This window comes from Pleurodeles waltl, chromosome 3_1, assembly GCF_031143425.1.
Source record: "Pleurodeles waltl isolate 20211129_DDA chromosome 3_1, aPleWal1.hap1.20221129, whole genome shotgun sequence".
Taxonomy (NCBI): Eukaryota; Metazoa; Chordata; class Amphibia; order Caudata; family Salamandridae; genus Pleurodeles; species Pleurodeles waltl.
Genome location: NC_090440.1, coordinates 1632712948 through 1632733408, shown reverse-complemented (window position 1 = coordinate 1632733408; position 20461 = coordinate 1632712948). Strand labels below are relative to the sequence as shown.

The window sequence follows — 20461 nt, the reverse complement described above, 5'->3', positions numbered from 1 at the left end:
ATGTCTTTTTAAGCGGTGGACCCAGACGCTGGACCGCTTTAGAATGATTTGCCAAATTTGCTTAAATTAGTAGTTTCTCTTGTGAGGGTATGCCCTCTACTTGCTCTGCATACAGGAGTGCCCCCACAGAACGGGATGAGTGGAAAGCTCAGAAAGATGATTTTTCTTTGTTAAGAGTGAGGTCTCATCTATTTAATAGCCAAAAACACTGATATTGAAATGTTGGTGGCTTGCCTGGATGAACAAGTAACTTACCTTCAGTAAAGTTATTTCTGGTGGAAACTCTAACTACATATTTTTCACTATTACAATACTCCGAGGTGCCAGACTAGATCGAGATACATTTTCCAACAATGCTCCTACACACTATATTTGGCACTGTGTGGCTTTCCACTGACTCCATATCCTGAAGTGACAGAGTGGAGACACATATAAGCACCACCCCTGGGCGCTGATGTCAGTTTCTTAATCTTTCTCCTTGTTTGCCCTCAGACGCAGAGCAATTCAACATTTTCAATGACAGGATGATGATCTCTAAATACAAACCTTTTTAAGAAGCAAAGTAGTCCACTCCACAGAATGTGGAGGAGGAAGGGCAGTGAGGAGTCTGCAATTACAGCACTAACCAGAAAGAGCATTCCACAAGATAAGTGACTTGTTCTGACATTCTTTTAACTGCAGATTCCTCACCTTTGGAATTGATACCACTGTAGTGACTTACAAAGGGTCAAAAGGGCTTCACTGAAGGGCAGTAGTGGTTCAGATAAAGTGTTGGCTACAGCTATGTGTGGTCCACAGACACATCAGGAGGGGGTCAGAAAGGCAAGGGAAATTATATCATGGCTTCTTGGAAAGCTACCATTTGCTACAAAGTTGACAACAAGCCAGAGAATTCGGGACATGCCAGGATGTGTTGCAGGATGTGGTTGGATTCAGATGGCACTGGGGATGGGGGAAGATCTTTATCTTGACAAGTGGCAGGAAGAGGTTAATTCCACCTTGGCTTTACTGCGCTTATGGCGTGTCTCCAACTTGGGCATAATGGAAAATTTCGATAAGGAACTGGACCTTTCATGGGACTTCGAGTGGTCCTGCAACCTACAGCAGGAGCAGGATTGGGTTTCAACCACAACCTCTCATGTTCAGGGATGCAGAGCTTCATCTCTCATTCCCAGATCACCTTTGTAACGTAAGGACGCACTTATCACAACACATGGGTTCTATACACTGTACATTATTTGAATCCTGTCATGTTTGGTGTGATATTTTCTCTACCACACTGTTGTAAGAATTTTGAAGACATAGGAAGACTGACAATGATGGGGGTGTAGCTCAGGCTCAGCATCAAAGAGTGCGAAAATAAAGGAACTGACAACAACACATGTGGAGTGCTGATTTTATGCGACTTCACTCAGTCACTTACGGTGCTAAACAGTCACAGCAGAGCCATATGGTGTCACCTACTGACATGTAGAAGCATTGATAGAAAATTCTGGATCTGGTGGGGCACATGGAAGTATTCTAAAGGTGAGGAAACAGTTGTTGGAAGTATCCTTCAGAAGCACCCTTTATAAAAAAGAGTCATGAGGTAAAGGTATACTTGATGACAAAAACACTGAGAGTGTGCTGCCACTGAGGTATACATTTTATGAAAATTCTCGGAAATCATTTGACGCCAAAAGGGAGAATTGTGAACTGAGAATGGCAGCTGGGTAGCCAGAATCCAAAGAACTTACGATACTGGTAGTAATTTGATATGTGGAAGTAGGTGTCTTGGAGGGCTAGGTATGCCATACACTTACCCTCCATTGGCAGTTGCAAGACTTCCTGAAGGGAGACCATTTGGAATGATTGTTTTTTTGAGGAAAATTATGAGATAAAGGATATCTGGATTGGGTCTTCATTCCTGTGCCCTCTTATTTTTGATTAGAAAGACCCTGAAGTAAAAGTCTACATTCCTTTGATGTTTGGGACTGATTGATGGCTCCTTACTGTAGCATGACCAGGATTTTGGTCTTCCTTTTTTGTAGATGTATGTGCTTGACTTGCATTATATGGGTAGGGTGGGTGCTATACGAATTTGATGATGTGTGCCCAAATTATACAAGACCCACCACCCATTTGTCTGATGTTATTTGCAACCCTTCTGGGCCAAAGGCAGAAATCTTTTCACCTACAGGACCACATTTCTGGGAGTTTGAGGAGATGGCAGCCGGAGCCAAGGGACTGTCAATGTCAGCGTCCTGATTCTTGTGATTTTGCCTAAGGCTAGTGGCCCCCTGCACTGGTTCTCCGCCAGCCTTTTCATGGCAGTCAGACCTCCATGAAGGGCTGGCAGAGAACAAGGTTGTAATCAGCAGGGTGGTGCCGAGTTAAGCGCCGCTCTGGCTGATTACACCACCATCAGCCCGTCTGAATCTGGGATCATAGCGGAGACGGCAGTAGGTTGGCAGGTCTGCCCACCAAAGCCAGGGCAGTCCACCGCCACCGTGAGTTTGGTGGTCTTAGGACCACCAGACTCATAATCAGGCCCTAAGTCCCAAGGTAAAACCTCAGGACCAGGTACTTTTAGTGGTTCACCCTGACAAGGATTGTGTTTATTATTTAAAGTGGGTAGTCGCCCCTTAATAAAACACTGAGTTTTTACCAGTTGCAGTGGTTTGCCCTGGGATGTGGGCTCCAGGAGTACAGCTGATCTGTGTCCAGCTCTAGGTTCTACCTTTGACCAAACAGTTATGGGTGGTTATCTCATTGAAAATGGTAAGGGTTGATGGCACTGTCATTAATATGACTGTCCTTGACTGTCTTCATCGACAACAGAAATTTCTTGTTTGTTAACAGTGCAGGTAGTTGTTTTTGACTTTTTAAATTGAGATGAGGCTGGTGGACGCACAGAGGAGGCAGAAGTTCTTCCATTTTTTACCTCAGGTTCAGGCAAAAGAAACAGTGGCATTCTAGATTGTTTGAGAGACATTTTTGGATTCTTTTTCATTAGGCTCCTAAGAAGAAGCAAAGCTGGTTCCTTCACAGAGGTTAAGGTAGATTATGATTTTTCAGTATGTAGGTGGCATTTTTATCCAAGTGGGGTACCGTTTGATGTTGTAATGTGAGGTTAAAGGGTGATTTTAGCTAAAGTGTGAGGTTTGCAAGGCATTCTAGGTAAGAATAAGTTGTTGGATCCACACAGATCACTCCACCCTTGACTCTCCTGTGTGTCTAGTTTTTGGAAATAACTGGGTTTAGTTGGTCTTCCTTTGGTTACAGTACGATCCGGGGGCTAAATACTAAAGCTAACCATATAGCCAAAATAGTCAATTTACAATTTTCATCTGCACAATCGGCAGTGTATGCATCATTTTCAATTTTTGACAGCATTCGCCTTCCTTGACTTTAGCACAGAAAATATTAAAATAATTATGCACAATATGTTAGGAAGAGGAGGGGAGTGGCACGTACTCAGATGATCAAAGCAAACATCTGTGATTTTCTAAGATCTGAATAAGAAAGTTAAAAATATCTAACTAGATATGTGGTTTCCATGTCAGTGCTTCAATATTGTTTTTTTGTTTATTAGTTGGTATTAAGTTGTACGTTCATCATGTTTCTTTTTCGAGTCAGATCCCTCTACCAGCATAGGAATATTTGCCCGCTCCTATATATACCACCAGTTCAGTTTTTTTGTCAAAACTATTTTTTTGCTTTTACAGTGAAAGGGCATGGAATTTAAAGCAATTTGTAGGTTACATCAGGCCCGATTGTCAACAGACGTAGGCCACAATATATAGAGGGACATATTTCGAACAATAATCCCTTTAGGAGAGTTAACTGTGTATCTGCAGCACTAAACGGCAGCCAGGTCTTGATCTGCCGTGATTGTGCCCGCCCAACACTTCTGCTTCCTTTGACGCCTGCTCGAGCCTGTGCCCGTCCACACTTGTCAGCCCCGGCAGCCAAGCACTCCTGAAGCACTCTTGGGTCCAGTGCTGGTGGTGCCTGTGGATGCTCAGCAGCACCATGGTCTAGGTCGGAGGTCCGATGATCGAGAGGCGACAGACAAACATTTCTATAGGGGGTGAGCTCCTCCACCCCTTCCTCTCCTGGAGTCGACAGAAACACAAAGGAGAGACTCATTTTAAGCTCTAAGGAAGGAGCACATAGGACAGGAGCCCTGGGTTCGGGGAGGCTGGTGGGCATGACGGGCACAAATCCTCCACTGCGTCCAGCCCCTTGGGGAGCTTGGGGGAGGAGGGGGTTTGGGCATGCGTCAGGCTGTAAGGGCGGGCCTTCGCCGCGAGCCTGTCTTAGGTGCCTCACGTAATGTGGTACCCCCTCTAAGTAGTGTAGCACCTCTCCCTTTCTAGATCTCGCCTCAACCAATGCTCAGCTGAGAAGCTCCCAAAAAGGAATTGACTATTCTCTGCTCTCTTTTCGTCTCAACCCCTTAGGTATCCAGATTGTGAGGCAGCTTTGGCAGAGCAAGGTGAGGTGTGGTGTGGTGTGGTTGTGGCGGCGGCAGTGGTAAGCCTGGGTGTACGAAAGGAGGAAGTAAGTACTTCATTACTCCCCCTCACCCGGTTTTGGCCGGCCCCAGTGCTTCTTGATTGATTATAGCATTCTCTCCATTGTCTCATATGGACCCCTCCTTTAATGTCTGCCCTCCTGTTCTTTGCCAAAAGAGAACTTTGCCTGGAGCTTCAAAAGGTAAAGGTCAACGGAGGCCCTGTAAAAGGAGGAAGGACGGGGGAAAAATGCGAACGCTCAGCTCAACCTAAGTTCCATCGCAAATGGGAATGCCCCTCTTTCGCCACCTCAACAAGGAACTTTATTTCTGAATATTTCAACATCAGCTCGCCTTCTTTATTAAGTAGAATATCTAATGTCACACATCGAGGAAAAGGGGATGGCTTCAGCAGATTATTCTTCCTAACCAGATAACTCTCTGGAGGTCTCACCACTGCCTATTCTGGAAGGGGATCCAAGACTCATCTTCACACTGTCCTAATAATTCTTTATCTCCTCTGATGTCAGGGAGGTGAAGGGAACGCCCGGTCCCAACATCATTCATCCTCCTCGTATCAGAGTATTCCATTGTTACAAAAGGGCACCCCGTGTGGGGCCTCTAACGAAACCCACGACACTATGGCCGGGTCAATCTGCATTCAGCCGAACAGCTCCTCATCTCTGCTGGACCTAATATTGCTCATGCAAAAGACCATATATGGCATCCTAGAAACTTTGGTGACTATAAGCTCAAACCAGGTGGATCAATCAAACTTCTGAATGATAGTTTGTCTGAGTGGCATAATACCAACAATAACTTGTTAGTTGCAGATAAGATGTTGCGTCCTATTGTTCTTGCCTGTGGTGCATCGGGAGGTCAAAGGCCTACGATACCAGAAGAAAATTGGGCTTTGTTAGTATTGAAAGGCCCCGGGTTATGTCTCTAAATGTCCACTGCTAGTTGGGAAAAGGAAATATCTTTATGGTCCCCTTCAGTTTTCCTCAAGCTACTACCTCTCTTAGAAGTTTAAAGATTTGAGAAGACGAGCAAGCTCCATAAACCAAGGAAAGCACTCCAGAAAAAAGGGAAGGTCCATACCCCTGTGCCAGGCTAGATCATCATTTAAGCTCCCCTCCGCCACAAAGCTGTGCTGTAGTAGTCATAGTACCCGTGCACAGGTTGAAACCAAAGCTCAACAGAGACCCTTCACCCTCCCAACAGCCGTATTCGTTCACGAAAAAAAGTCTCTGGCCCCCACCAGAGGAAAGATGCCCAAGCCCCTGGGCACCAAAAAGAATAGCATTGTACCTTCCATTAGGCCAGAGAGACCATCTAAGCTTGAGGCAGGCCCCTCTGATTTGTAGTTGGATATTACTCGCCGGGGGGAGGGAGTTGGGGGGGGCCTTCGGGGGGGAGGGGGGAGGAGAGCAAGGATGATGCGCCCCCTAAATCTTTCAAAAATTCTAGACACATTTCATCAAATTCCTCCACCCTGAGGGGTTTCCTCAGACGACCTATTATCTGTGGGGTTCCAGAGTGGGGACCAAGGAAGGTAAGTTTCAGAAAGTCTCATATCGCTCCCTGCATAGCTCAGTTGGTAATAAAGGCGGGAGATGATTTGGCCATGGAAGGTTTACAAGCCAGTTATTTCCAAAGAGAAAAACCCATTCTGGTAGCTCCTGAACAAGTAACTATCCTCTCCTCCTTCTTAGCCATGCATGCTGGGTTAGCTGCCAACCAGTGGGAACAGTTTACACCCTACCCATATGACTGGCTGCATTCAATGTTTAGGAGACCCTGGCAAGATAGCCAGCCCCAGAAGAATCTGAGAGTGATACTAATAAATTATAGCCTATCAGAACATAGAAAGGATTAGTACAGGGGCTAGGCTGAAAGGTTTGCCCCCTCAGCTGCAGCTCCCTGACACCTGGGGACAGGACGACAGGCATAATGGCCTATAGAGTGAGGGCCCCTCTCCCAACCTGAGAATCCAGAGTTGGAATATCCAGGGCTTTGAACGTCTTTTGAAAATCAGCATATTGGAAGAAAGACTAAAACCCTACCATGGGGTATTCCTTCAGGAGTCTTGATTGCTAGACGATACAGCCATAGAAGGCTTTGTGGAGCTGAGTAGCAAAAGGTCATGACGAGGCAACAGCAGAGCTTCAGCAGGGGTCCTAACCCTAACATCCACAAAAGTAATCAGGAAACCTCTGCGGGTTATAAAGGTGTCTAGTGGTATGCAGTTTTCTGTGGTTGAACTTGGCCTGAGTAACAATGTTTGCAGGGGTTTTCTTTTCATAAATGTATATATCCATAGAGAAGAGTACCGGAGAATGAAGAACTGGGTTGAAGCCCTCCATCAATCTTTTCATGACATTACAGCAAAATTTCAAGAAGCAATTGTTATTTTGGCTGGAGACTTTAATGTTCATCCCTACTTCGCTCAAGCTGGAAGATGTTTAGGATCAGTACAATATTGCTCCAGCCTTGTTTCCTGCCAGTTTTATCAAGCAGAAGGCTAAAGCTTTGAGCCAATAGTTGGTGAACAATGGTCTGGTCTGCTTAAAAGGCCACTTTGATAATGATATACCAGCAGCCGCAACATTTCAGCAAGGCCTTTCGGCAGCCCGAATGATTACATGTTTACCCCTGCCTGGCACTTTGGTCTTTTCACAGACTTTAAAGTGTCAAAGTATGAGGGGAGTGACCACTGGGCCACGTTGGCTGTCCTTTGCCTTTATGAGCCGGTGGCTGTAGAGAGATTACTTCCTTTGGAGGTGTCCTACCCACGGAGGCTGACAACCCGTTTGGACCCTGCCCATCTTGAGGTTCAAGCTGCTTACCAATTAACAGAAAACATGGAGGTTTTCACCATTGATTTTGATAATAGAATTGCTTGGTTTAATGAAATTGTGATTAATGTGTTGGGGTGTATCGTTATAAATGTCAGAAATTGTACATCACAGGCAAATTCTCATGATAAAGAGAAGGATTGGTTTGACCCAGCGGGAAATGAAACACCTGGTGAGACTGGAGGCTAAACAAGCAAGGCCATGCCCAGGAAGCGGTCTACCCCACAAGCTGAATAGGCTTAAGTCCCAATACAAAGAGCTGATCAAAGAGAAAAAAGCCTACTTTTTCATAGTAAGTGGCACGAGATGCAGTAAATTATCCAATAAGAGGATCAACTGGAGTTTTGGGAAAAAGTAAATAAGTCCAGTGGCATGAAAGGGGAGAACCTAGTATGTATGATGTCTGAGGACATTTGGGCAGCATACGTGAAATCCCTGCATGTTAGTGCCTCCTCACCAGCCAGGTCTTTGTGTACAGCTGTCAAACAGCTGCCCTCTTTTCTTAAAAGGAGGTAAGGGCAGTCTTCGATAGGTTAAAGCTCTCAAGAGCAGCAGGCCTTGACAACATCCCGACATTGATAATTAAAACAAATAGTGACTGGTGGGCAAGGGTGTACTACCTTTTGTTCTATTGGATAGTCTCAAGTGGCATTCACCCTCCATCACGGAAAGGGTCAATTGTGAAACCTATCCTAAAAAAGGGAAGTGGTTCCTACCCTTCACATTACAGGCTGGATTGCCTTTTGGACATATCGTTTAAAGTATATTCAAAAATTATTTTATCCGAGCTGCAGGACTGGGCTTCTGAACATAATGCTATTCCAATTGAGCAAGGGGGTTTTCATTAGGAGCAAACTGGCTGCCTGGGAGCTTCCCTTGGATCTCCTCAGTGGTTTGCAAACATTACATACTGACAACTGGGCTCAGGCAGAGCTAGAAAAGTCAGGAAGACTATTGCAGAAAATCCCCAATAAGAACGGCCTTAGGCAGAGGTGTGTCTTATCCCCCGGCTTTATAGCTTATTCCTAGCGGACCTTCGAACATCCTTACACCATGTAAAGTCTTTTTCCCCTAAAGTTGGGAGTCCGCACATCTCATGTCTGCTCTATGCAGACAACTTGGCGCTACTGGATTATACTCCCATGGGCATGCAGAGGAAAATAGACCCCCTTGAAGCATAAACTAGTCATAATCAGTTGAAGATCAATCTAGAGAAAACCAAGGTGTTTGGTTTTGAGTAAAAAAGTAAAAAGTTTCAGATGGTTCCTGTATGCTCGGGAGGTGGAAATAGTGAATTCCTAGAAATATCTAGGCCTGACCTTTCAAAAGAACTTAAAATGGGACTGGAACATGGTTAGTCCTAAGCAGAGGTCCTTGTTGCAAACTAGCTGTTTGGATAGATTTAACTGGAAATATAGAGGTTTGGCTTTTACCCCTTTCATAAAAACTTACAAAGGGAAAATACCCCCGTTGGGGCTATATAGCGCTGTGTTTTTTTTCACTTGACTCCTCCTGTAACTGGGACCGGTTGGAGGAGACGGTTTTAAGGAGGCTCTTGTTGCTAACACCAGACACCATGGTCCAGGGTATAAGGAGGGAACTGAACCTAATCCCCCTGGAATTTTTGGGTGTTCTCTTGAGCTTGAAGATTCTTCAATATGCTTTTGGAGGACTGCGAAGTGGCAAAGGTCTCAGACTTTGTTGGATTGAGATCCTATGTAGTGAAAGAAGGTGGACAAGAGAAGCAAGAATTAGACTAAGGGTCCTAGCGAACTTGCACTTAGAGCACAGTACAATTTTAACTTGGTTGCCCTTTCCCAGTAAACATGCTTTAAAAGAGTGTGCAGCAAAGGTTGCTGAGTCTTTTGACTTGGTGCATCTGGAAAAGAAACCATCAGCTTTTCATTAAGCACTCTTGCCCTTGACACAGTCTTTCCTTAATTGACACAGCTATTGGATCCCTCTCTTAGGAATGGCATTTTAAGAACAAGAGTGGGTTGTAACCCTATTTATACGCACAGAGTCTTAAGGATGGGTTACTGTAGAGCAGGTGGTCCACTGGTGGGTTTTAATTTAATTTTTATTGTACAGTATTTTTATTGTTTTAGAATGTTTTATGGACAATGGTCCCAATAAACGTGTTATCTATCTACCTAGGACAGTTGACTCTCAATGTAAACAAAGTTCCATGAGAAACAACACAAACCTAATTGCTCCATGTGGATCAGAGTAGCATCTGCGGGCCCCCCCTATGCAGAGAACAGGCACTGAGTTGGCCCCTCAGCTTAGTACACTCTTGTAAAAAAAATAAGGGGGAAGGTGTGCATAAGCACCATGATGTCAAGATAGCTGCAGTGCACACTGTGGTCTGTTTATGTTCAGGGTGGGAGGGTCATCATTGTTAACCAATAATTTATGGTTGTGCACTAGCTTATCTCAAAGACTGGCGATTGGGACAAGTCTCAGATCATGTTGTTCTTCCCATCTTAAGGCAGTACCTTCCGAAAGGGCCCAGTGCTGCAGAGTGCCATGCCATGTCGCCAGCTAGGGGGATTCCTTTCATCCCAAGCGCCTTTACGATTGGCATCTTTTATTGTCGTTTCTAAAAATAAATTTCTTATGAACCATTCGAAATCATTCTTTACAAATCAACCTATTAGTACATAGGTCGGTGAGCAAAATAATCTAATGGTCACAAAAATTAGCTCTGCCAATGGTTTTAGCAATACGTTACTATACATACCTTGCATATTTTACATAAGTAAAAAATGTGTTAACATTTGTAAACTTTTTGCTTTAGTGCAAATTTGTATTGTACTTGGATTTGACTTTACCAAGTAAGTATTGGCAAAGCCAAGATGTTGTGGATCTAAAAGGCTGATCTTCTGGATCTTCCAATGCTTTTATGTTACAGGTGAGCTGAGGAGCATTTCAAGTGTCTGGGTGAGTTCTAGTTCGGGGGAGTGTTCATAAATGGGCACAACTGAGACCTCTGGAGCAAAGGCTGAAGGTAGTGGGCCATAAGGGTGTTCACATTACATACTTATCCAATCCTAGGCCTCTCTCCACAAAGACGGTCACATAGTTAACATCTGTAATTATCAACTGAAATTATTTCGCTCCTCTGCTTCACTCACTCTGGAGCTTCTCTGTTATAGCAGGAGCACAGCTAGTGTTATGCATTAGAAAGAGGAGCAGAGGGAATCGTGCACTTCAGTGAAAGAAAGGAGAAGGCCTGACCTCCCCCATTGGGACACCTCAGGCCACGCCTGTAGGTCCAGGGGTTCTTAGGGCCACCATGGAAAACAGAAGTGGAGATGCAGTATTCGTTCCCCAGAGAAGTTGATGAGGATATCAGTCAATTGTCCCCGATGAAGCTTATCTAAATATTCTTGGCTTTTCTGGGAGAAAAGAACAAACACAGAAACACAGGTGAGGGACAACAACATGGAGCGTGGGGGGCAGAGGCAGAAGCAATACAGAGGGTGCGGGTTGAATCACAGATGAAGGACATGGGGATGGACATTGGGAAAGCAAAAGGATGGTGGGGTAGCAACATGGGGCACAGGTGAGGTGAGGCAACAAGGGGGCAGAAGGGAAGCAAACAAACGGGGCAGCAAGCAACACTGGGAGGTAGGAAATGAAAACAGGCAAGGGCAACCAAAGCAGGCAGGGGAGAAACACAGTAGCAAGGGAGAGAGCAACATGGAGCACACATTGGGGAAGAGAAGTAGACTAGAGAGGCAGTTGAAAAGTATGCACTCCTCTGCAGTGCTTAAACAAAAGGAAAAAAGGAGCACATGAAAAAGTAGTAGTGGAAGGACAAAAGTAATGGGACCGTGCTACAGGGGAGGGAGAAATAAAAAAAAAAAGAGGAAGGAAAGGCCACACAAGCTAACAAACTGGAAGCTAGAAAATGAGTGACTAGCCAACTAATGGTAATCAATAGGTGAACTCTAACTCCACTATAAACTAACAATATGTCTCGCAACAGACAGCAAATGTTCTGCCTGTATAGGAAGACCTAAAATAATAAGACGTGGTCCAAAATGCAACAGAATGGATAATTTTCTACTTGAGGCCTGGCCACAACACTGGGAATTCTCTGCTCTAAATATCTGCACTCAGTGGATTGCTTTGTATGGTTTGAAAACTGTACTGAAAGTGACTAAGAGAACAGCAAGTTAATGCTTTAGGGATCAGGTGCACTATTTTAGATTGTAAGGGTATGAATGAAATTCCAAACCCTCCTGTAGGAAGGGATTTATCCAAATATGCATATGTGGCCCCTCAAATAAGAGGACTAATAGTGGAAATACTCTGGTGACAAGGCTGGGAACACACACTTGGGCTTCTCAGTTACTATGGAAAAGTGCCCAGGTACCTCCCAATATCAGTGAAGAAAACGCCAAGCTTATTAAGAAGGAAGAACGGGACAAAGCAGACAACATGCTCTTAACAGGCAAAAAGTAACTACTGGGAAAACATTAGGTATGCTTAACAAATTAACAAGATTCTGCCTCATAAATGAGATACAACATTGCTACTAGGATCTCAACTGTCAAACCAGAAGATCTCATTTTCCATCTGTACTTCCTACTAGACTACAGTAATTTCTTCAGGGTAAAAATTAGTGCTGGGTTCCTTACCTGCCGAAACTTTAAGTGCTTAGTGATTAACAACATGCCAGTACAATATATATATATATATCTATGTATATATATATATTTTTTTAAACATATACATTGAAATCTAATGTTGCAATGGATCAGTGAAGAAGATACATATATGCCAAAAGAAAGAAAGCAGTCTCAGTAACATCATTGAGTTCAAACATCACTAAAATAGTTTAACATTCCATTGTTTGCCTTAATTTCATGCTTTCAGTAGATATTTAATTGTTCCAGTATTGTAGGTAAAGTGTTATATTTTCATTTAAATGTAGTTAGAATTCAGAAACTCTTCATGAAAATCATATTGAAGAGAAAAGCGTTTTATAAACACATATATACCTTTAGGTGTGTACATCCCCTGCTGCATGGAACCTCCAGGTTCAAAAACAGGAGCTTTGAAATCAGCCACAGCAGATAACACTGATTCAAAGCCAGAGCTTCCAGGTAAAATGCCACTTTTTGGATTAGGGTTTTCTGGTATGTGAACTACAGATTAAGAAAAATGCATAATTGCTACTTATGGAATATTAGACTTGGCAAATCAAAGGAGAAGACAAAGAGGCTGTTTCTATTAAGAGGATAGAGCAACAGGGAAACAATAATAAGGATAAAGCTACATGGCTACAATTACTTCCCAACCCCTGCTGCACATACAAATGTAGCAAAGAAATCAGGCAAGAAGGAATAATGTCTTTGTTGCACTATAAATTAATTCAAGTTTTCCAGTCACATACCCAGGAGTGAACACATCACTGGAAAGAGCTACACAAACAAAGAGAAACAGAGGAAGATATTAAAAGTAGATGGAAGAATGAAAAATTGTAACAACTATCATAGTAGTGCATTTACTTCTAGTGCCTAACCCTGACCAGCAGAACAAACATCAAGGCCCAGGCGACTAAAGTTCTGCATGGAGAACCCCTCAATGAGCAAGTTGGCCAGGAACCACAACTACCCTGCAGCCTAGAAGTCTGTGATCAAACAGGAGGACATCTGAAAATCCACTGATTCAAGGAAGTACAAGAGACGCTCAAATCAAGGCTGACGTGTGGTAAGCCTTTCTACTCTATGAGAAAAATAAGGGCTTCCTTTCCATGTCAGTTCCTTAGGAAGTGTGAGGCGAGCTGCAGCATTTCACACTCATTCTGGAACCTTTGGAGCCTTCAATATTATGACCTATGAATCAGATCTTTTATTCCAAAGATGCAAATAAAACCTGATTAGAACCCCCAGTTTCTCAGATCTAAGTAAAAACGTGTAGCCCACGAAATCATCCAGGAACTATGAGTTTTCCTGCTGCATACAAATGTATATCACAAAGTATTCCCTTTAAAATTTGTGAACTCAAGGAACATACTGTAAGCAGTGAGTACAATCCCATTACAAATAGTCCCATTTCTTTTATAGTGTCTCTGAAAACTAACTTATGCTGTAAGCATCTTCACCTCAGCTCTGCCTAGTGCCCCTTTCACTGACCACTGCTTTAAGCTGTGTCTAGTGCCTCCCTCTAACTGACCACTAAAGTTCAAGCTGCTTCATTAACTGAATAATGAAACTTTGTGACTTTTGGACAGTTTCTTTATGCGCCACTTTTAGTCAGAAATTGGGTTATATTTGGGGGGGAGGGTGTAAAAATGAATTCAATCTATTCAGTAAAACTGGAGTTATGAAATTGTAAAGTTTCTAGTGAAATCTAAAAGTTGAAATAACTGCCCATAGGTATCTAGTTGTCTAAGACAAAGTTAAAAGTCAAGGTCGACCGCGATGGAGCATGGTTTAAATTCCAGGGGTAGATTGGACCGGTCTTGGCTTACTTAGAAATATATCTGAAGAGAAGTCCAGGAGAAGGTAGTAGTCAGCCAGTCAAGGCAGCAGGCTGTGTCCGATTATCATTGCAGGGGATCCACTGGACGAAGTAACGATGAAGCCATCAACAATGCCAAGGAAAAGCTCAGAGCAGGAAAGACTGGATTTTCCAGGCCGAGGAGTTCGATGGTGTGCCGGTCACCGTCGACCTGTGAAGATTTTTCCATTGGACTGAGCCAACTTTTTTGAAGCCGAAAACCTCCAGCAGGACAAAGCTGCAGCCTGTAGCTGAGAAGGGCTCCAAAAGGCTAGATATTGTTGCTGAGAGGTCCAGCTGAGCAGGATTTGTTGCTGTAGAGAACAACACAGTAGTATGTCCCGCGAAGTCAGGCCAACCAGCGATGCACACCTTGGGCGGATTAGCTGGCATGTAGGTCCCAGACTTCTGTTTGGTCTACAGGAAGTTTTTAGTGGAAAAAAATGTTTTAAGTCTCCAGTTTCAGGGTTAGACAGGAGCATTTCCACCAACATCACTATCAAGGGTCCAGGACCTGGGGGGGGGTCACAACTTGGGTTGGGGAGTAGTGTTAACGCAGAAGTTTTAGTGAAATTATTAATGATTATTCATGTATCCTGAGTGTTGAATTTGCATAGAAAATGTAATAACGTAGGGAAAAATAATGCACGCATAAGAAGGTGTGCCCACCAGCGTGGCCGCCATTGTGCACGAAGTGTACTTTTTAATGGCTTATTAATATGAAATAAACGTATGTTTATTTGATGTGGTAATATGTCATATTAAGGGTTATGCATTATGTATTAGCTTTATTAGTTATAGGCCTTAACTTAGCGAGGTCTTGACCTAGTACCACAGCCTCATGTCAAGCTGCATTGCTTAGGCGTATAATAAAATGGATGTTTAGAGAATTAAATTGCGATTTTCCACTGTGCTGACCAAATGCTTGTAGCTAAAAATCTTTCTCATGAGATCTGCTTGCTAGGAGATGATGTACTAGCTAATGAAACAATGATTAATGTAATGTGTGTAAGACTGACTTTCCCAGCAGAGGACAATGAACATACTGACCGGAGTATAAGCTGCAACAATATTGTTACTCGATGAGCGCAATGACGAGAACGGAAGACATGAGAAGCCAATCATTGGCATGCAAACCATGTACGAGTAGAAGTGTAGATTTGAAGTCTTTGCAAACATGCGATTCTTGAACCAAAAGGAACATGGGAAGTAGTTTTAGGAAATCTAACTTAGCCGGACTGCACTGGGAGGAGGCACCCCATTTTGCTCATTTTTCCATCCTGAGAAGAGACATGCTTAACTTTATTGCTTAAAGAGATTTTGCCTTTTCTGAACTTTGATGCTGAATCCTGATGCCTAGCTGACCTAACTGATGTCCTGCTGACGAAGATTGTCACCAATTGATGATCCAAACTGAGGATAGGTTTAGTAACTATGATACTGTTTGTTGTCTATTTGATTTTGTTTCTAGGTACCAACTGCTATTTTGATAGAGCCATAGTTAGATGTTTTTCCAAATTTGTGTTGACTAAATTGTTTTGCATGAAGCCCAAAAATGACATTTCAATCTGGTGCTATTTAGGGTTCACACTGATGAAGTTCACTATATGTAATAACAATTGATGTCTTTTGTTTGCTGAATCTAAATGTATGTGATATCGTTTGCGCAGTTATTCTTGCTATTCATTTATACTGCAACCTTAGAATGTGTAGTAGCTCAAGCTTTAATCAGATTGCAATTCTTTTGCCCCTTTGGTCAGACAGTGTTATTTCTGTATGTTTATCATAAGATTTTGAGAATGAGTTACGTGACATTAGCACTGTTAATATAGGGAAATAAGTATTCTAACTTTTACATACAGGTAAGGTTTTTCATGATTGCAAGGTCATGGTGTGTGACGATTACTGACTCCTATTGATTATTAATGTTATTGATTATTGATCTGCATGTACGGTATATATGGTGTGAAAACTTTGAGGCGAGTCAAAAGGTTCATCGACCTATTCGCGTCTCCTTGTAAGTTAACTTATTAAGGTCTGACGCGCTATCAGAGATAGTAGCAGACTGATGGTTTGTCTCCTTAAGAGCCCATCATAGAGGCCCGGTACATGATTAGACTTTCAAGAACTCATCAATCACTGAAATTTGGATTTATTGTTTCAATGATACAAATTGGAGAGAAAATGTGCCCCTAAGTACTTAAAATTACTTTCCAAGAATCATGGAGCTTGCCAATGATTGTTTGAGGATGTTCTCTGCATTCTAGTGACCGTGTAAATGAAGTAGGTTTTGAGCTTGCAAAGTTTATGCAAATCGCAGGTGAATTGTGATGTTTGTGAGGGTATAGGGAATTTGCGTACTCCACAGTGTGAGAGTAGGGAAGTCGAACTTCAAATGTGTGTGGAGCTTTGTGCTAAAAAATTGTCCACATGGTTGTTGGTATATGGACCCTGTATGGTCCAAGACTCCGGAGTGTATTGAAAAGTGTATGAGACGAATAAGTTACTTACCTTCGGTAACGCTTTTTCTGGTGGATACAGTAACTACCTGTGGATTCCTCACCTAAAGAATTCTCCCCTCGCGCCAGCCCTCGACGGAAATTTCTTCTAGCTCTGCACGTCGACGATGACGTCACAATCGCCCGACTCCACGCGATGCCACATGACGTCATCCAGGCAATAAGAAGCCCTCGTCGACGTGCAGACGTCAGTTATCACCATTTTTTTACGTGCCATAGAGGCGAACAGGTTAAACCTAAAGAGTACACATTTATCCAGAATAAATGAAAATAAAACATTTATTATAAAACTCAATATAAATAACAGTTATGAATGCTCAATTCGAGAGAGAAATAAATATATGTATGTATAATCCCAGTCCAAAATGTCCTTTTCACTATCTTAATTTGCAAAGGAAAAGTATATACAATCAATACAACTTTTAGAATGAAACAGCTATATACATATATATATACAAGATCAAGGATGCGCACCCAAAGAGATCTTGGCTTGACCAGTCAGGCAACGGGGAGGCGGGTGGGACCGTGAGGAATCCACAGGTAGTTACTGTATCCACCAGAAAAAGCGTTACCGAAGGTAAGTAACTTATTCTTCTGATGGATACACCTACCTGTGGATTCCTCACCTAAAGAATAGAGTCCCCAAGCAGTATAAACTCCGGTGGTGGGTGCCCGAATGGTCAAACCAAGAAATCTTGCAGCACCGAGCGAGCAAAATGGCCATCCCTCCTAACCTCAGAGTCCAAACAGTAATGTTTGGCAAAAGTATGGAGGGATGCCCAAGTCGCTGCCCTGCAGATGTCAGCCACAGGAACACCTCTAGCCAAAACTGATGAAGCTGCTTTGGCTCTGGTGGAATGAGCACGAAGCCCCACAGGTGGATCCCTCTTCGCCAAAGAATAGCAGATCTTAATACATAGAATGACCAACCTGGATAGCGTTCTCTTGTGGACCGCTCTACCTTTCCTCTTCCCCACGTATCCAACGAAGAGCTGTTCATCCTGTCTGAACTCTTTCGTCCTGGCGACGTAGAAGCTCAGAGCTCTTCGTGGATCCAGCCGGTGGAGCCTCTCTTCCTCCTTGGATGGGTGAGGTGGAGGGTAAAAGGAAGAGAGAGTAATTGACTGCCCCAGGTGAAAGGGTGTAACAACCTTCGGTAGGAAAGCCGCCTTGGTCCTCAACACCACTTTGTCCTTAAAGAAAGGTATGGGGTTTCCACAGTGAGAGCCTGAAGCTCGCTAACCCTTCTGGCAGATGTTATGGCCACCAGGAAAACAGTTTTGAATACTAGGAACCGTAAAGAACAAGAGTGCATTGGTTCGAACGGAGCCCCCATAAGAAAAGTTAAGACTAAGTTAAGGTCCCACTGAGGCATAACGAATGGTGTGGGTGGATACCTATTAGTGAGTCCCTTTAGAAACTTTAAAACAATTGGTGATTTATAGAAGGATGGTTGATCAGGAAGGCACAGAAAAGCAGATAGTGCAGACAGATAACCTTTAACAGTGGCAATTGCAAAACCTTTCTGTGCCAGATGGAGTGCAAATGACAAAATGTCAGATAAACCAGCTTTTAAAGGATCTAAACTATTCTCTCCACACCAGCTTGTAAATTTAGCCCAACGATTAGCATAGATTGACTTGGTGGAGTCTCCACCACATCTGGAGGGAGAGAAAAGGAACTCAGATTGCCCCGTTCAATCTCCAGGCATGAAGGTGCAGGCTCTGGAGGTGGGGGCGTAGAATCTGCCCCTGCGATTGCGAGAGGAGTTCCACCCTGCAAGGGAGACGGAGCGGAGGGCACTGAGAGAGTTGGAGTAGGTCCGAATACCACACCCTTCTTGGACAATCCGGAGCTATTAGCATGACTTGAGCTCGGTCTTGGCGGATCTTCCTGAGAACTCGAGGAATCAAGGGTATGGGGGGAAACGCGTAAAGTAACTGACCCTTCCAGGACATCTGAAACGCGTCCCCCAAAGCTCCTTGCACCGGATACTGGATGCTGCAAAATAGCGGGCACTGCGCATTCTCTTGAGTGGCAAACAGATCTATTTGCGGATATCCCCACATCCTGAAGATACACAGAAATAGATCTGGATGAAGACGCCACTCCTGGTCGACCGAGCTGCGTCGACTTAGAATGTCTGCACGCACATTCAGGACTCCGGCCAAGTGATGTGCAATCAAGCAGATCTTGTGGTCCTGAAGCCAGGACCAGAGACGAAGACCTTCTCTGCAGAGAAGATACGACCCCACTCCTCCCTGTTTGTTTATATACCACATCGCGGTCGTGTTGTCCGTTAGAACTTGGATTGACTGACCGCGAATGGAAGGGAGGAGGGCCTTGAGTGCCAGACATACTGCCCGCAACTCTAACAGATTGATATGTAACTTCTGTTCCCCTGGAGACCAAAGGCCCTTGATCTCCAGGTCCCCCAGATGAGCTCCCCACCCTAGAGTGGAAGCATCCGTTACCACCGTGGCCATTGGAGGTGGCAGCGAGAACGGCTTTCCTTGAGACAGGTTGTTGACTGCTGCCCACCATTGAAGATCCACTGCAGTGTCTCTGGAGATCTTTATCGAATATTCGAGATCCCCTTTGTGCTGAAACCACTGCCTGCGGACGCACCACTGAAGAGCCCTCATGTGCCAGCGTGCATGAGTGACCAGCAGTATACAAGAAGCGAACAGACCGAGCAGTCGAAGGACCTTGAGGACTGGAACTACCGCTCTATTTTGAAACATTGGAATCAACGCCTGAATATCCTGGACCCGCTGGGGTGGAGGAAAGGCCCGATTCAATGTCGTGTCCAATACTGCCCCTATGAACAGGAGGCGTTGAGAGGGCTACAGGTGAGATTTGGGTACATTGACTGAAAAACCCAGGTCGTACAACAATTGAGTCGTCGACTGGAGATGGCACCGCACGAGCTCTGGAGTTTTGGCCTTGATCAACCAATCATCCAGATAGGGAAAAACAGCTATCTCCCTTCTTCTGAGCTCTGCTGCTACCACCGCCATCACCTTTGTGAAGACTCGAGGTGCTGAAGTAAGACCAAAAGGGAGGACCGCAAACTGATAATGATGCGATCCCACTACAAACCGGAGATATTTCCTGTGCGATTTGAGGATCGGAATATGAAAATACGCGCCCTGCAAATCGACCGACACCATCCAGTCTCCTTCGTTCAACGGCAAAAGAACCTGTGAGAGGGTCAGCATTTTGAATTTTTCCTGTTTGAGGAACCAATTCAAAATCCTCAAGTCCAAAATCGGTCTCAGCCGAGCATCCTTTTTAGGAATCAGGAAGTATCTTGAAAAACAACCCTGACCCCTCTCTTGCTCGGGAACCAACCCTATCGCACCTTTTGCTATTAGGGATAATACCTCCTGCTGTAATAGGAGAAGATGGTCTTCCGAACAGAAGGATGGGTGGGGAGGGAAGGTAGGAGGGAATTCCCTAAAGGGAAGAGCGTACCCCTTCTTCACAACGTCGATGACCCAGGAGTCCGATGTTATAACCTCCCACATTGGAAGAAAATGGGCAAGTCTCCCCCCTACCGGAGACAAGTGGACAGGGAGTGGAGGTGGACTACGGCTGCTTTCCTTGCTGCACCCCTCCCGAGGAAGAGGAAGAGGCAGAGTGCTGCAAGGTGGCTCCTCTTGTACGGACTCTGCCCCTGCCCCTGAAGGATCTGTATGGCAGGGTAGAAGCAGATTGTTGTGGTCCTGGCAATCTTCCACGAAAGGAACCACGTCCAAATCCTTTAAACCTCCGAAAGCCTCTAAAGGAGGATGAGGCTGACGACTGGAGTCCCAAAGATCTAGCAGTCGCTCTGCTTTCTTTAAAACGCTCCAGGGCAGAGTCAGCCTTTGTGCCGAAGAGCTTCTCTCCATCAAAAGGAAGATCAAGAAGTGTGGCCTGACGAGAAGCCAGATGACCGTAACCAAGACTGCCGTCTAGAAACTATGCCCATAGCCCTAGCCACCGAGTCCGAAGTATCCAATCCCGACTGGATCACCTGAGTCGCATCCACCAACAGCTGCAACATCTCCTGGGACAAATTAGGG

The 20461-nt window shown here is 44.3% G+C and overlaps 1 protein-coding gene across 4 annotated transcripts in view; it reads right to left on the bottom strand.

The window, feature by feature from the left end:
• UBR3 (ubiquitin protein ligase E3 component n-recognin 3) overlaps window positions 1-20461 on the bottom strand; it is a 1605611-nt gene that overhangs the window by 1032211 nt on the left and 552939 nt on the right. For all 4 annotated transcript variants that reach the window (XM_069225311.1, XM_069225312.1, XM_069225313.1 and 1 more), the window contains exon 18: window positions 12369-12511. In XM_069225311.1, the coding sequence (XP_069081412.1) occupies window positions 12369-12511 (143 nt within the window). The remainder of the gene's footprint in view (window positions 1-12368; window positions 12512-20461) is intronic.